Source organism: Phycodurus eques, chromosome 10 (assembly GCF_024500275.1).
Source record: "Phycodurus eques isolate BA_2022a chromosome 10, UOR_Pequ_1.1, whole genome shotgun sequence".
Classification (NCBI taxonomy): Eukaryota; Metazoa; Chordata; class Actinopteri; order Syngnathiformes; family Syngnathidae; genus Phycodurus; species Phycodurus eques.
The window spans coordinates 6878391-6893975 of NC_084534.1; the positions used below are offsets into that span (position 1 = coordinate 6878391).

Sequence of the window (15585 nt, forward strand, 5' to 3'; positions counted from 1 at the left end):
AGGACCCGGGTTCAATCCCCGGCCCCACCTGTGTGGAGTTTGCATGTTCTCCCCGTGCCTGCGTGGGTTTTCTCCGGGCACTCCGGTTTCCTCCCACATCCCAAAAACATGCATTAATTGGAGACTCTAAATTGCCCGTAGGTGTGACTGTGAGTGCGAATGGTTGTTTGTTTGTATGTGCCCTGCGATTGGCTGGCAACCAGTTCAGGGTGTACCCTGCCTCCTACCCGATGATAGCTGGGATAGGCTCCAGCACGCCCGCGACCCTTGTGAGGAGAAGCGGTTCAGAAAATGGATGGATGGATGGATGTACATACTATATGGGAATTTCTCATGTGGATAAGAAATATTACGCCATCTAGAGGTACACGTGTGATAATGCTACATGTGTCTGCGTTTACGGTACAGTAAATATGAAATATGATTTAAAGCAAAAAATAAATAAGAGCAAACATATTATGCCAACATTTTTTATTTGGGTGCAGTAAATTTTATTGCAGTTTAACCTCTTGCATTTATACACATCAGAATATTTTACTTTGTTGAATACAATTTGTAGTCTCTCCTGTTATGCTATTATTAGCCATCAATTGTCAGTTAATTATTTTTAAAAAATGTATACTTGTTTGCATTTACTACTAGTTTTGCATAATTGTATTCGTATGGAAACTGTGTATAACATCTAACTTGCAAATAATACAAGTGGCCGGCACGGTGGAAGAATGGTTAGCACATTTGCTTCACAGTTCTGAGGACCGGGATTCAAATCCCAGCCCCGCCTGTGTGGAGTTTGCATGTTCTCCCCGTGCCTGCGTGGCTTTTCTCCAGGTACTCCGGTTTCCTCCCACATCCTAAAAACATGCAAGGTAGGTTAATTGAAGATGAATGTGAGTGTGAATGGTTGTTTGTTTACAGTATATGCGCCCTGCGAATGGCTGGCGACCAGTTCAGGGTGTACCCCACCTCTCGCCCGAAGATAGCTGGGATAGGCTCCAGCACTCCCACGACCCGAGTGAGGATAAGCGGTACAGAAAATGGATGGATGGATGGATGGATAATATAAGTGGTTCTATACACCTACCTCTGTTTTTTTTAAATCAACAAAATCCAAGAGTCACCGAAATCCTAAACCTACAGTCCTTTTTACAATAGCCATTTTTTAAATAGCATTTTTTTTTTTTTTTTTTTACAAAGTGACATCCATCCAACCATACATCAATTTTCTGTACCGCTTATCCTCACTAGGGTCGTGGGCGTGCTGGAGCCCATCCCAGCTATCTTCGGGCGAGAGGCGGGGTACACCCGAACTGGTCGCCAGCCAATCGCAGAGCACATACAAACAAACAGCAACTCACACTCACATTCACACCTACGGGCAATTTAGAGTCCTCAATTAACCTACCACGCATATTTTTGGTATGTGGGAGGAAACTGGAGTACCCGGAGAAAACCCACGTAGGCACGGGGAGAACATGCAAACTCCACACAGGCAGGGCCGGGATTTGAATCCCAGTCCTCAGAACTGTGAGTCAGTCGTCCACCGTGCCACCCACAAAGTGACATATTGTATCAAAATTGATATTGTTTCTATTGTGCAGTTGATCTCCGTTTACAATGAAATAGTTTAAGCAGGTCCAACTTTGGAGACTTCAGTGGTTGATTGACTTTTTGATGCTTCATCGTCATCGTCTCCACTCATCCCTAGCATCATCTTCATGCATGAGCGGAACTGTAGGAGAGAAGGAACATGAGAAGATTGATTGGGGCAAAGTAGTACTGTATTCTGGATAGGCTGTATTTCTTTAGAACACTCACATACATCATAGTGTAAACCAGGGGTGTCAAACTCATTTTTGGCGAGGGCCAAATTGTAGTTACAGATTTCCCTCAGAGGGCCGTTATGACTGTGAAACCATAAAATATTTTCATCGGCTCATCAGAATATTTCATATTCACAACAAATCAATGGATAACTAGTTTTGAAATCAGAGGTCAAGGATAATAGTTTGTTCAAGTTACTCTAAAAGGTGTTTGGTAACAACAAATGCTTGCGATATCTCAACGTTATTATTTATTAAATATGAAAATTTGAAATTTTGGTGGCGGCACTGTGAAAGACTGGTTAGAGCGTCTGCCTCACAGATCTGAGGACCGGGGTTCAATCCCCAGCCCCGCCTTTGTGGAGTTTGCATGTTCTCCCCGTGCCTGCGTGGGTTTTCTCCGGGCACTCCGGTTTCCTCCCACATCCCAAAAACATGCATGGTAGGTTAATTGAAGACTCTAAATTGCCCGTAGGTGTGAATGTGAGTGCGAATGGTTGTTTGTTCGTATGTGCCCTGCGATTGGCTGGCAACCAATTCAGGGTGTACCAGGCCTCCTGCCCGATGATAGCTAGGATAGGCGCCAGCACTCCTGCGACCCTTGTGAGGAGAAGCGGTTCAGAAAATGGATGGACGGATGAAATTTTGGTACAGATTTTAGCAATAATCAAAGAAGTTGACGCGCATGATTTGCTTTCACGGGCCACATAAAATGATGTGGAGGGCCAGATCTGGCCCCTGGCCATTGAGTTTGACACCTGTGGTGTAAACTGTCCGGGTTATTTTTTGTCATCCAAATAGATGAAGAATTAAATATTTATTTTCATTCAATGGATGTTCATAAAAGTACGCAAAAAACATTGTTATGTAAGTGACTGCAAAAGGGCAGTGATTTCTACACGTTGATTTGGTGACAGTAAAACAACCTGTTTGTTGAGAAAGATGTAGATGAATGGATTGTAGACTGTAGAGGCTTTAGAAAAACAGGAGGGTATGGTGGCCAATCTCAGGTCAAAAGGTTGCCCACGGTTGTTGACAACCCAAAGAGCAAAGGAGGCGTACGGCATCCAGCACACCAGGAAGCCCAGCACCATGACAACAACCATCCTAGTCACCTCCCTCTCTGCTTTCTGAGTAGAAGCTGACTCAGCCTGGGCTTTTGCGGCCTGTTCAAGGAGACAAAAGAGTTGCTGACACTGATGAATTTTTTTTCAAAGGTTGGTTGGACACAAAGTCACTTGTAACTTACAGATTTCAGCACAATAAGTAGCTGTGAGTAGCAGAAAACAATAGTGAAGAATGGCACTGCAAAGCAGAAGCAGAAGAGGAACATCGCATAGGACTCATTGTTAAACTTGTTGTCGGACGTGTACCAATCCGGCCCACAAGAGCACTGCATTCCCTCAGGGATATACCTAAAGACAAAGAACCATTACACGTATCTCAATGTATAACAACACTGCATGTTTGAAAAACAATTTTGTGTCCGCTTTTTAGTACTTACCGACTCCACCCAAAAAGCGGCGGAACTGCAGCAATCAAAGCAAAAAGCCAAGTTGCTGCACAGCAAGCAATAGCATGATTCGGTCTGAACACAATGTTTCCCAGAGGTTTGCACACAACCAGCCACCTTTCAAAAGCGACTACTGCCAGAGACCAGAGGCTAACCATACCTGTAAGGAGACAGAAAACATAACTTTCCACGATAAATGTACTAAATGCACGTTTTGGACAAAAGTATTGGGATACCTGACTTTCTGAAAGATTTTGGTTTCAAATGAATGAGTAAGGTCCCAATCTTTATTCTAGTTCATTTCTAATGTATTTGATGTGCATGATGTAAGGTATCTAAAAAAGTTCTTCATCACTTAACTCATCCAAGCATGCATTTATGGGCCTTACTTTTTTTTCCCCACTGGGACACAGTCATGCTGGAAATGAAATGGGCCTTCCAAACCTTTCAAAATTTCTTAATAAGATTAATAATGACTTAACCTTATTCTTCATATTATTATTGTTATTTATATTATTAATCATTCATTTTCTGTACCGCTTATCCTTGCGTCGCGGGTATGCTGGAGCCTATCCCAGCTGACTCTGGGCGAGAGGCCGGGTCCACCTTGAATTTGTTGCCAGTCAATCGCAGGGCACATATAAACAAACAACCATTCGCACTCACATTCACACCTACGGGCAATTTAGAGTCTTCAATCAACCTACCACGCATGTTTTTGGGATGTGGGAGGAAACCGGAGTGCCCGGAGAAAACCCACGCAGGCACGGGGAGAACATGCAAACCCCACACAGGCGGGGCCGGGATTTGAACCTCGGTCCCCAGAACTGTGAGGCAGATGTGCTAACCAGTCGTACACCGTGCCGGCCAAAATTATTATTACTATTATTATTATGATAGGCTTTACCCAGTCATTCACACAGTGTGAGCCTTAGTACAAGTTGTATAGAAAATGAGTGGATGAATTAGTCGTTATAGTTCAAACCCAAAATGATTCATTCAGTGATTGAGATGTGCCCCCAAGACATTTGTTCATATCATAGTGCATATGTAGAAGCAACAGCACAGTTAATCTGTGTTTAAATATTAATATATTGTTGTTCTTTCGTACTGTTGTACTTTTCGTTATTGTTTCTAAAAGAAAATAATGTGTTCACTGATATCTCCTGTAGCATAAAAAGGATCAATGGAAGAGATACATTGATACTTTTGTATAAACACAAATGTGTAAGAGCTAATGTATAGGTCTGCTGTAATAACACACAGAGCGTCCACAGTCTCTTGACTATTTTAAACCATTCATTTTCTTTTTCTTTTATTATTTCTTTCAATTCATTTGCTTTTGTAATACAGAGACTGTGTACTGTATCTCAGTTTACTACCACACACAGTAGAAACAAAACATGTCACATGTAACCATTACATCTTTAGAAAATGTCATAATTCAATGAAAATACAGCTGTGTCTATGGAAATGTTCCTGTTAAGGTATTTATCTGCCTATTTTTGTTCCTTACCACCGAGAGTTGCAGTAAATCCTTCAATCTTGCACGCGAGTGCTCCAAGAATCATGTATCGGAAGGCAAAGCAGTAAAAGCAGGTGAAGGAGCCCACACAGGAGACAAGGAGGTTCGCCACAGCCAAGTTTACCAGGATGTAGTTCAGGTGAGATCGTAGTTTCTTGTACTTAACAGTGCATGCGATAGTGGCAATATTGATTGCTGTGCCAGTGACAAATATAAAGAGCATAAATGCTGACATGGAATAAAAAATGGCCTTGCTCCCCAGGTGATCTTGGGGAACCAGGAACGGGCTGAATAAAGTGATGTTGTTGGTGTCCAAAGGAATAGGGATCCAGAAGTCATTTGGGAGCTCCATGGGATGATTTCTTCTCATTTTTCTACCTGTTTTGTGAGAAAAACTAAATATGTCTATTTTTATAGTATATAGAATTGCAACGATTTTCTTGCAGATCTTCCTACACCTGTATATCTCTCTAAATGTGACCGAAAGCTGTATTTGTAGGAGCTTTGAATGTTACTTTGGCTTCACTTAATTGGCTCGGGAAGGATTTAAAGCTTTGTTGTAAGCCCAAAAATAGAACACACTGTATGAACAGGTATGCATATGTACCCAGTGTTGTATCTGAACGTTGTTCAATCAACGAAAGCTCATGAAGTAGTTCATATTTTGTGCGAACGTGAACCTCCATCCATCCATCCATCCATTTTCTTTACCGCTTCTCCTCACTCGGGTCGCGGGCTGCTGCAGCCTATCCCAGCTATCTTTGGGCGGGATGCGGGTTACCGGTCGACAGACAATCGCGGGGCACATAGAAACAAACAACCATTCGCACTCACATTCACACCTACGGGCAATTTCGAGTCTTCAATCAACCTACCACGCATGTTTTTGGGATGTGGGAGGAAACCCGGGGCACACGGGGAGAACATGCAAACTCCACACAGGCAGGACCGGGATTTGAACCCCAGTACTCAGAACTGTGACGCAGATGCGCTAACCAGTCGTCCACCGTGCCACCTACACTGAAATAATGACTTAAATATAATAGCAATACCACCGCCTTTATTCCCTATTCGACACTTGTTCATAAAATAAAAATTTGCTGGTGTTGCCTCATTTAAAATGGTATTACAGCTACTTTCTGTTAACTTCGTTTCATTTAGTAACAAAAAGTCCAGATCATTGGTTATAATGATGTCATTAATCAACATTGATTTATTACCCAGTGACCTGACACTAGTGAAGATTTCCGCCTAACTCCCCTCTGCCGAGCCAGCGCTTTCAACATAACAAACACGTATGCTCTCACAAGTGGGTCTTCTACATGGAGGCAAACAATCAGAGGAAAGGGGTGGGTCTTAGTCAAATATGGACAAAGCGGATACAAAGCTGGGTCAAACAGAAGTACCTGTCAAAGGGGCCTTTTCTGGACAGTGGTATGACAAAACCAAGGTGTTTTTTTTTTAATGAAATTGACACTTTTATACTAAGTCCATGTTAAAGAGTCACCCTACGGAGGGCTAAATAGCCAAAATATGAGCCTTTTAAAGTAACCTCATGATGATGGTAAATATTTTGTAGAATTCAGAAAGTTGTAAAAGCACTTCACTTTATTGTAATGTTTTTTTTTTTGTTTTTTTTTTAACATTGCGAAAACATGCATTTATAGTTATTTACAACTGACTCATACAACTCTTTAGTGGCATACAAATAATTAAATCCACAGTCTAAGCAGGCCCAACTTTGGAGACTTCAGTCACTGATGTTGTTGATGATGATGTCTCTTCATCACCACTACCCATTCCCAACATCTGCATCATGCATGACCGGAACTGTTTTGGAGAGACAAATTATTAAACAAAATATAAAATCATCAGTAACAGAATGCACTCTAGCTTTCGAATCTATTTCGTTTGGCGAACAATTAATATTAGTGTTAAATTTATAGAAGTAACTGGATAATAGTACAAGATAACATCAAACAGACCTGTTTGTTGAAGACGACATAGATGATGGGGTTGTAGACCGCTGAGCTCTTTGATAAGCAAGAAGGTAATGTGGCCATTCGCAGGTCAAAGGTCTGCCCACGATTCAAGACTACCCAAAGAGCAAAGGACGCATAGGGTAGCCAGCACACAAGGAAGCCCATCACCATGATGACCACCATCCTGGTCACTTCCTTCTCTGCTTTCTGAGTGGAGGCAGACTCAGCCTGGGCTTTTGCTGCCTGTGAGGAAAAAAGGGCAAGACATTTCGTTGCGACACTTTTAGTTTATTAGGTTTGGTTTATACATTGCTTGCCATGGCCAACTCTTATCTTAATTTAGCGAAATCTGCCAGGTTTAGTGCTATGAACCAAACCCTGATTCATTACAACACATTAAAATCTTGGAAGTTAAGGAATTAGTATTTGATTTATCTCACCATTTTCATTGTAATGAGCAGCTGACCATAGCAGAAGATAATAGTGGCCAAGGGAACAGCAAAGCAGAAGCAAAAGAGGAAAATCACATAGGATTCATTGTTGAATTTATTATTTGTGGTGTACCAATCCGGCCCACAGGAGCACTGCAGGCCCTCTGGAATATATCTGCAAAAACGGACAATCACAATCTCCCTCGTCTTTTGTTTTGTGCAATGACAATAAATGTTGAGTTTTGTTGATACTAACCTACTCCATCCGAAAAGTGGTGGGGCCGAGGCAATCAGTCCAAACACCCATGTGAATACACAGCAAGCTATAGCATGGTCCGGTTTAAAAACAAAGTTTCCAAGAGGCTTGCAAATGACCAGCCATCGTTCGAAGGCAATCACAGCAAGAGACCACAGGCTTACCATACCTAGTAGAACAAAAAAAAAGGCTTTAACCCCGTTTTCAAAGCATTCCAATTCATGCAGGTTTGTCTATGTTTTAAATGCAGGTTTTAACTCACCACCAAGCGTCACCATGAAACCTTCAATCTTGCATCCCAATGGTCCAATGATGAAATACCTTGCTGAAAAACAGCAGAACGCGGTGGAAGAGCCCACACATGACACAAGAAGGTTTGACACTGCCAAGTTCACCAGGATGTAATTCAGGTGGGATCTGAGCTTCTTGTATTGGATGGTGCAAGCAATGGTGAGGACATTAATGCCCGTTCCCACCACAAAAAGAAAGAACATGAATGCAGCCATGCCATAAAAGGTGCCTAAATTCCCCAGATGGTCCTGAGGAACCAGGAATGGACTAAGCGATGTGATGTTGTTAGTGTCCAGAGGAACAGGTATCCAGAAGTCTTCTGGCAGTTCATTGTTTCGATGTCCCCTCATTTTGCTGTATTTCTTTATGTCACCAAAACTCAGAAACACCTCAACAGTTCCTTGCTTGTGGTATGCTTCAACCAATCACGTGTAGCAAAAATAAAAATACAGGAATTCTGAATGGATTCAAACTGCCCAAAAAATAAATAAATGCAGCCTCCCTGCTGTCTTACACGGTCTGTCATGGAGGACAATTTATATGAAGGGCCAAGGAAACCAATTAGCCTCATTAACGGATAAATGGCTTCTATAATTGACTAAAGGATTTAAGTTTGCATTTATTGGAATAATTCATTTAGTGGTTCCTGTTACGTCTGTGACTCTAAATAGGTTAAACAGCACTCGGATTACATTTTGTGAGTGGCTGAAGTCAAAGTCAATATCATTGGACCACAGTCTGTCGATTTGTGTTGTCTCATTGGAGGTGTCAATGAAAGCTACATAGCACAGTTTGTCATGTTGTTTAAATATTGACCAATTTGTGTTTTGAAATACAGTGTTGTTTGCGCTAAATATCAGAATATTTTTCATCATTAAGTTACAGTACAGCCGGCACGGTAGCGACTGGTTAGCACATCTGCCTCACAGTTCTGGGGACCGGGGTTCAAATCCCGGCCCCGTCTGTGTGGAGTTTGCATGTTCTCCCCGTGCCTGGGTGGGTTTTCTCCCGGAACTGCGGTTTCCTCCCACATCCCAAAAACATCCGTGGCAGGTTAATTGAAGACTCTAAATTGCCCTTAGGTGTGAATGTGAGTGCGAATGGTTGTTTGTTTCTATGTGGCTTGCAATTGGCTGGCGACCGGTTCAGGGTGTACCCGCCTCCTGCCCGAAGATAGCTGGGATGGGCTACAGCAGCCTGCCACCCGAGTGAGGATAAGCGGTAAAGAAAATGGATGGATGGATGGAAGTTACAGAACACTATCCCAAGCATTTATCTAAGGGCCAAAATGTTTATAACATGCGATGGCAAATAAACATAACCTCTAGTACTCAACAACAAATGACTTTAAACAGGTTAATCCCCCTTTTTTAAGGAAGCACACAGCAGGACTTTACCTGCTAATCTGGTTTGCTACAGCATCAAATCTTTTAATCTGACTCACTGCAGCCCTGTGTAATCCACTCTGATGGTTTAACTTGAGATTCGTGTCGCCGCTTTGGCTTTTTGCCTCCTCCATGGGTTTAATGAGTTCTCAAGACAGTGACAATACCATATTGATATAAAATGACTTATATTGGGATGTACGCTATCGTCCGTATTGCACAGCACTTTCATCACACGAAAGAAGTGTATTTTGGTTCTGAACTTTCCAATATGGCGTCAAGGCAGAAGCACTCTAAAGTTTGACTAAATTTCACTCAAAAAGATAATACCAGGGCTACTTTCAACACTTGCAACAAAGCTTTAATTTCATCAAAGGGGGTAATATTTCCAACATGCAGAAACATCTCTCGTATTATCAAATCATATACTGTAATGATAATGAAATCAATGATATCATTTATTATTTGTATGATTTCATTCCCTCAACCAATGAGAATCGATAAGAAAATAGATAAGGGTAATTCTTATCAATTCTCATCCCTATGTACATGCATACTGTATGTTATGTAAATGAATATGTTGGAAAAAATATCACTGTATGAGAAGAGTTTGGATACTAAATTAATACTAAGGGTATGATATACTAAAGGTTTACACAAGCAAAATTGATTACTCATGCAAACAAATGTGGAAGCCGATCTACTAACTGGGAGCATTCAGGATTGCATCCCCCAAAACTTTCTAAACTGCAGTGCAGTTCATTTTGTACGTTGAGGAAGGCGCATGCGTAATGTGATCTATCAAACCTGAGACAAATTGCACTGGCTGATATTGTGTCTTGAAATAGCGAGTGTGGCGCCCTGGGTCGTGGGGAGTGGGTGGCATCCCCCTGGCTGGGTCCCCCGCAGGTTGGGCTCACTGGCTTGGTCCCCGCACCTTGCGGGTGCAAGGAGGAGGTCCCACCCTTCCTCAATGTGCCGGCTCAGCAACTCCGCACAGCAGTTGACTAACATGGTGATATGAAATCCAAAACTTAATGCCCTAGAACTGCAATAACTTATTTCTCTCAGCTGCTTTATTCAATAATTCTTCTTTTTTTATAATATTGTATGCCTTTTAAATCTTTTGCACTGTCATTTGTTACTGTAACCACTGAGGTTTCCCACTGTGGGGTCATTAAAGTCTGATCTTACCATATCAACCATCTGTGTAGTTTTCCTTCATGGTCTACTAGTGACCATTCTGTGATACTTTTCAAAATTTGTGAAATGATAGCTCTGAGTTATGCTAAGAAACATCCATCCATCCATCCATCCATCCATCCATTTTCTTAACTCATGTGAATGCTGTTGTTTCCATTCTTTGCCAAATGATCTTTTGACTTATTTGTTTTACAGCAATCAGTACACCTCCAATTGTCTTACTAGTCTGAGTGGAAGGATATGACCAGTCTTCTTTCACTTCCTGGCTTATACATCATGAGCTCTTTAGGGTTTCAAAGTTGATTTCATGGTTGCTCCTTAATGCTCTTACTGTATATAAACCATTACAGGCAGCTCAAAGCAGTACAGAAGATCAAGGTTTTTCGCTGAGCCTTACTGACCTGTTTAACCCTCTTGCACACTCCCAGTAGTCTCATGCTTGTATGAACACCTGAAACTACAGGTTGTAGAACTTGACAGTGTTTGTTTTAAACCATGGAGACTTGGATGTTTCTTCTTTTGCTTCTTGCTAAACATAATCAGCTATTTTACTCTAAATGTATTGAATAACGTCAGTAAAAGGTTTAACATTTTGGGACTTTTGATTCTTCACTTGGGAAATGGTAAAAGTAACATCTTTCTTCGATTTTGGTAGAGCCAATAAAGAGACATACAACTACATTTGGCACTCAAACATGGTCTTGTCTCTGCCATGTTTAGGCAACATGACAACTTTTAATACAAATAATTCAGAATTGTTCAAAAAGGACATTTAAAAAAAAATCTTAGGTTCATGCATACATACAGTGTATACATACATGTGGGCCAGAAACGACCCACATTTATTATGACTAGCACTGACGCTGACACTATGGCGGAATGTGAAATGTGCACTGTTCCACATTTCATAGGGTTTTTAGTGTTGCAAAAGTGTTGTCAGTAAGTTACTGTAATTTAACTATGGCAACAGTGTCAAGTCAATATTTCTATTTATTGTGGTGCTGATGAGTTACACAAAGTAAATAGGTCTTTTGGCTTATAGAAGTAGGCCAGGTAACGCATATTTTAACTTCACTTAGCATACAGGAGAACTGACCGGGATGTCACTCTATTGTGTGTCGCAGTTCTGCAGCAACCAAAATCCCGTGATGCAGCAAAACTGTAAAATCACTTTAAAGTATTTTACTGTAAAGTATGGAAAATAACGGTAGAATTTTCAAGAATGTCTAACAGTGTGTTTGTTTTAGAAACTGCACAGCTTAGCACAGCTCTCTTTGCATAATATGTGGCAGTATTATTTTTCAATTGGTCTAATGTTACCTGAGAAAATATTTAAGGACATTTGCAAAAGATAACTTCACATATTTTTTTTATTATGTGTAGGCTACCTTTACAGTATTACTTGTCAGCTAGCTAGCCTTTTATTTATTTATTTTTTATTATTTGATTTCTCTATAAGCAAAACAGTAAAATAGAACCAAATATAATGCAATTCAAGCATTGGCTAGCGAGTGTTGGCTTGACATTTATGCTATTGAAACAAAGTTTTTTTTTTCCACAGGTATGTTAATGTTGTGAGGTGAGGAGCAAAACTTGCTAAATTAGCTAATTGTAACAACAGAAAGAAATATAACTTATGTATTTTTTTCAAATTAGAAAGTGACTTTTGAAACACCAAAAGCTGTTTTTTTTTAAGCACAAAACACTGAATTTCAATCAATCAGTCAAAACCTTTATTGAACCTGAAAATAAAAACCCATCGAGACCAATGTCTTTTTTTCGGGTGTTTTGACCACGAAGGCGGAGCACAATTCTTATCATGAGAATACAATAGATACATAAAATAACAAAGGATACATAAAAGTAAACAGAAAAGGATAAATAAAAGTATACATAAGAGAACATAAAAGAGCACTGTACAATTGCAAACAGAAAACTACCATCAATATGCCATCCACCTAGAATGGAGAGCAGTAAATACTGAACAAAAGTACAAAATGCAAGTACAGTCAAACAACAGCAGTATAGCAGATCACAACACAATGAGGAAGATTTACAAAGTCAATGTGCAAAGAAAAGTGCTACACGTCAGAGAAGGAGCAAGTGGTAGTCAACAATTTTTAGATTAACTCTATACAAAGAAACCAACGAGGCCTGTTTGCGTCGACTCTGAAGGTCATTCCAGTACCAAAGACCAAAGTAAAAAAAATTAAATTTTACACAGTGAATGTGAGTGCGAATAGTTGCTTGTTTATTATATGTGCCCTGTGATTGGCTGGCGACCAGTACGGGGTGTACCCGCCAAGGTCAGCTGGGATAGGCTCCAGCATGCCAGCCATGAGGAAAAGCAGTACGGAAAATTGATGGATGGATGGATATATATATATATATTCAGTGAGTACGTAAAGTATTCAGAACCCCTTAAATTTTTCACTGTTTGTTATATTGCAGCCATTTGCTAAAATCATTTAAGTTCATTTGTTTCCACATTAACGTACACACAGCAACCCATATTGACAGAAAAAAAACGGAATTGTTGCAATTTTTGCAGATTTATTAAAAAAGAAAAACTAAAATATCACACAGCCATAACTATTCAGACCCTTTGCTCAGTATTTAGTAGAAGCACCCTTTTGAGCTAATACAGCCATGAGTCTTTTTGGGAATGATGCACCTGGATTTGGGGATCATCTGCCATTCCTCCTTGCAGATCCTCTTCAGTTCTGTTAGGTTGGATGGTGAACATTGGTGGGCAGCAATTTTCAGGTCTTTCCAGAGATGCTCAATTGGTTTAAAGTCAGGGCTCTGGCCATTCAAAAATAGTCACGGAGTTGTTCTGAAGCCACTCCTTCGGTATTTTAGCTGTGTGCTTAGGGTTATTGTCTTTTTTTAAGGTGAACCTTCGGCCCAGTCTGAGGTTCTGAGCACTCTGGAGAAGGTTTTCGTCCAGGATATCACTACTTGGCCGCATTCATCTTTTCTTTGATTGCAACTAGTCTCCCTGTTCCTGCAGCTGAAAAACACCCCCACAGCATGATGCTACCACCACCATGCTTCACTGTTGGGACTGTATTGGACAGGTGAGGAGCAGTGCCTGGTTTTCTCCACACATGCCACTTAGAATTAAGGCCAAAAAGTTGTATCTTGGTCTCATCAGAACAGAGAATCTTATTTCTCACCATCTTGGAGTCCTTCAGGTGTTTTTTTAGCAAACTCCATGTGGGCTTTCATATGTCTTGCACTGAGAAGAGGGTTCTGTCGGGCCACTCTGCCATAAAGCCCCGACTGGTGGAGGGCTGCGGTGATGGTTGACTTTCTAGAACTTTCTTCCATCTCCCGACTGCATCTCTGGAGCTCAGCCATAGTTACCTTTGGGTTCTTCTTTACCTCTCTCACCAAGGCCCTTCTCCCCCAATTGGCCGGACGGCCAGCTCTAGGAAAGAAAAAAATGAACTTAAATGATTTTAACAAATGGCTGCAATATAACAAAGAGTGAAAATTTAAGGGGGTCTGAAAACTTTCCATACCCACTGTATATCCACCAAACTAATCGGGAGTAGCTTCATCATGCAACAAGACAATGACCGAAAACACACTGCCATTACAACAAAGGACCTCCTCAGAGGGAAAAAGTGGAAGGTGTTAGACTGGCCAAGTCAATCACCAGACCTTAACCAAATAGAGCATGCAAGAACTGAAAGAAGCTGCAGTAAGGGCCTGGAAAAGCATTTCAAATGAAGAATCCAACAGTCTGGGAAGTAAGTGGGTCGATGCAGCTATTGCAAGTAAGTGTTATGCCACCAAATATTAAATGTTATTCACTTTCTTCTTCTTTTTCTTTTCCTTTCGGGTTGTCCCGTTAGGGGTCACCACAGCGTGTCATCCCATCCATCCATCTATCGTTTTACCGTACCGCTTTATCTTCACAAGGGTCGCGGGTGTGCTGGAGCCTATCCCAGCCAACTTCGGGCGAGAGGCAGGGTACACCCTGAACCGGTCGCCAGCCAATCGCAGGGCACATATAAACAAACAACCAGTCACGCACACATTCACAATTTAGAGTCTTCAATCAACCTACCCTGCATGTTTTTGGGATGTGGGAGGACACCAGAGTGCCCGGAGAAAATCCACGCAGGCACTGGGAGAACATGAACGCACGGGCAGAGCCGGGATTCTAACCCCGGTCCTCAGAACTGTGAGGCAGATGTGCTAAACAGTCGATCACCGTGCCATTGGGTGTCATCCCACTTTAAGCTTATTTAATCACATCTGTTCCAATACTTTTGCTCACTTGAAAAGTGGGTGGTTTCAAACAAAAGGTGCTGTGTCCTGAGTTGTTTAACACATCTAGATGTAAATACCATGAAAGCCACGACAGCTGGAATTCTGAACTTTTGTCTCATATTCATCTTTTGATCTGAAACGGCCTTCCGTATACAACAAAAACAAAGGAATTGACCTTGCCATTCCAATACCTTTGCACGGTGGAAACTGGTTCTCACATCCGCCTCACGGTTCTGAGAACCTGTGTTCGAATCCAGCCTCGCCTGTGTGGAGTTTGCATGTTCTCCCCGTGCCTGCGTGGGTTTTCTCCAGGTAAACTTAAGTACCACCAAGCCACAAGAAAACATCAGACAGCGTGGCCCAAGTGGAAGAGATGTGTGATCCAAAGTCAGCAGCTGGTATTCTCAGCGCACCAGGCCTAACACTTATTGATCATTAGTCAGTCATATAAATATTGAGATGGCATTTTGTGCTCGACTGATGTGTTCAGTTGCCTTTTATTTGTTTGTTTGCTCACATTTCACCAGTTTAAAGTAGTTTTACTGTATACATAGACTTCAGTTCAATAGCTGTACTTTATCTGTTGTCGGAGGTACTGTATGTGTATGTGTGACAAAATTACAAATAATCATGCCACAAATATTAAATATAAACTGTTTGCCCCTACTCCCTGCCAAAGTAATAACTTGAAAGTAATTATTATTATATCATTAACTCGTTTTCTTTTAAATCACACTTTGTGTGGCATGATATAGACCTAACAAATATTTTTGGACTCCAAAGTATGAAAATAAACATTGAAATAAAGACGTGGTCACTGTAAACAAGTTGTTTAAAGACTGCTTGGACAATCCATTCATAAAATAAATTAATTGCAAAATGCAAAAAATAAAAA

The 15585-nt window shown here is 41.1% G+C and overlaps 2 protein-coding genes across 2 annotated transcripts; both read right to left on the reverse strand.

The window, feature by feature from the left end:
- Window positions 1-1624: 1624 nt before the first annotated feature.
- On the reverse strand, window positions 1625-6358 carry LOC133408416 (blue-sensitive opsin-like). Its single transcript, XM_061687310.1, has 5 exons — window positions 4850-6358; window positions 3325-3493; window positions 3070-3235; window positions 2747-2986; window positions 1625-1729 (listed from the first exon to the last, which is right to left on the reverse strand). The coding sequence occupies exons 1-5, from the start codon at window positions 5226-5228 to the stop codon at window positions 1625-1627; spliced, it is 1059 nt and encodes a 352-aa protein (XP_061543294.1). The 5' UTR covers window positions 5229-6358.
- Window positions 6359-6448: 90 nt separating this feature from the next.
- opn1sw2 (opsin 1 (cone pigments), short-wave-sensitive 2) lies at window positions 6449-8332 on the reverse strand. The gene is made up of 5 exons (XM_061687309.1): window positions 7790-8332; window positions 7528-7696; window positions 7281-7446; window positions 6844-7083; window positions 6449-6688 (listed from the first exon to the last, which is right to left on the reverse strand). Exons 1-5 carry the CDS (start codon window positions 8166-8168, stop codon window positions 6584-6586), a joined length of 1059 nt encoding a protein of 352 aa, XP_061543293.1. The 5' UTR covers window positions 8169-8332; the 3' UTR covers window positions 6449-6583.
- Between the last annotated feature and the right edge of the window lie 7253 nt (window positions 8333-15585).

What these genes read in the sequence shown, in the direction of transcription:
- opn1sw2 (XM_061687309.1), bottom strand. Translation starts at nt 8,168, where the DNA reads ATGAGGGGACATCGAAACAATGAACTGCCAGAAGACTTCTGGATACCT. An exon ending in TGCTCATTACAATGAAAATG is followed by an intron (nt 7,084 to 7,280) that starts GTGAGATAAATC and finishes TTTTCCTCACAG; the next exon opens with GCAGCAAAAGCCCAGGCTGA. An exon ending in ATGTCGTCTTCAACAAACAG is followed by an intron (nt 6,689 to 6,843) that starts GTCTGTTTGATG and finishes TCTCCAAAACAG; the next exon opens with TTCCGGTCATGCATGATGCA.
- LOC133408416 (XM_061687310.1), bottom strand. Translation starts at nt 5,228, where the DNA reads ATGAGAAGAAATCATCCCATGGAGCTCCCAAATGACTTCTGGATCCCT. An exon ending in ATTTACTGCAACTCTCGGTG is followed by an intron (nt 3,494 to 4,849) that starts GTAAGGAACAAA and finishes GTCTCCTTACAG; the next exon opens with GTATGGTTAGCCTCTGGTCT. An exon ending in TACTTATTGTGCTGAAATCT is followed by an intron (nt 2,987 to 3,069) that starts GTAAGTTACAAG and finishes CTCCTTGAACAG; the next exon opens with GCCGCAAAAGCCCAGGCTGA.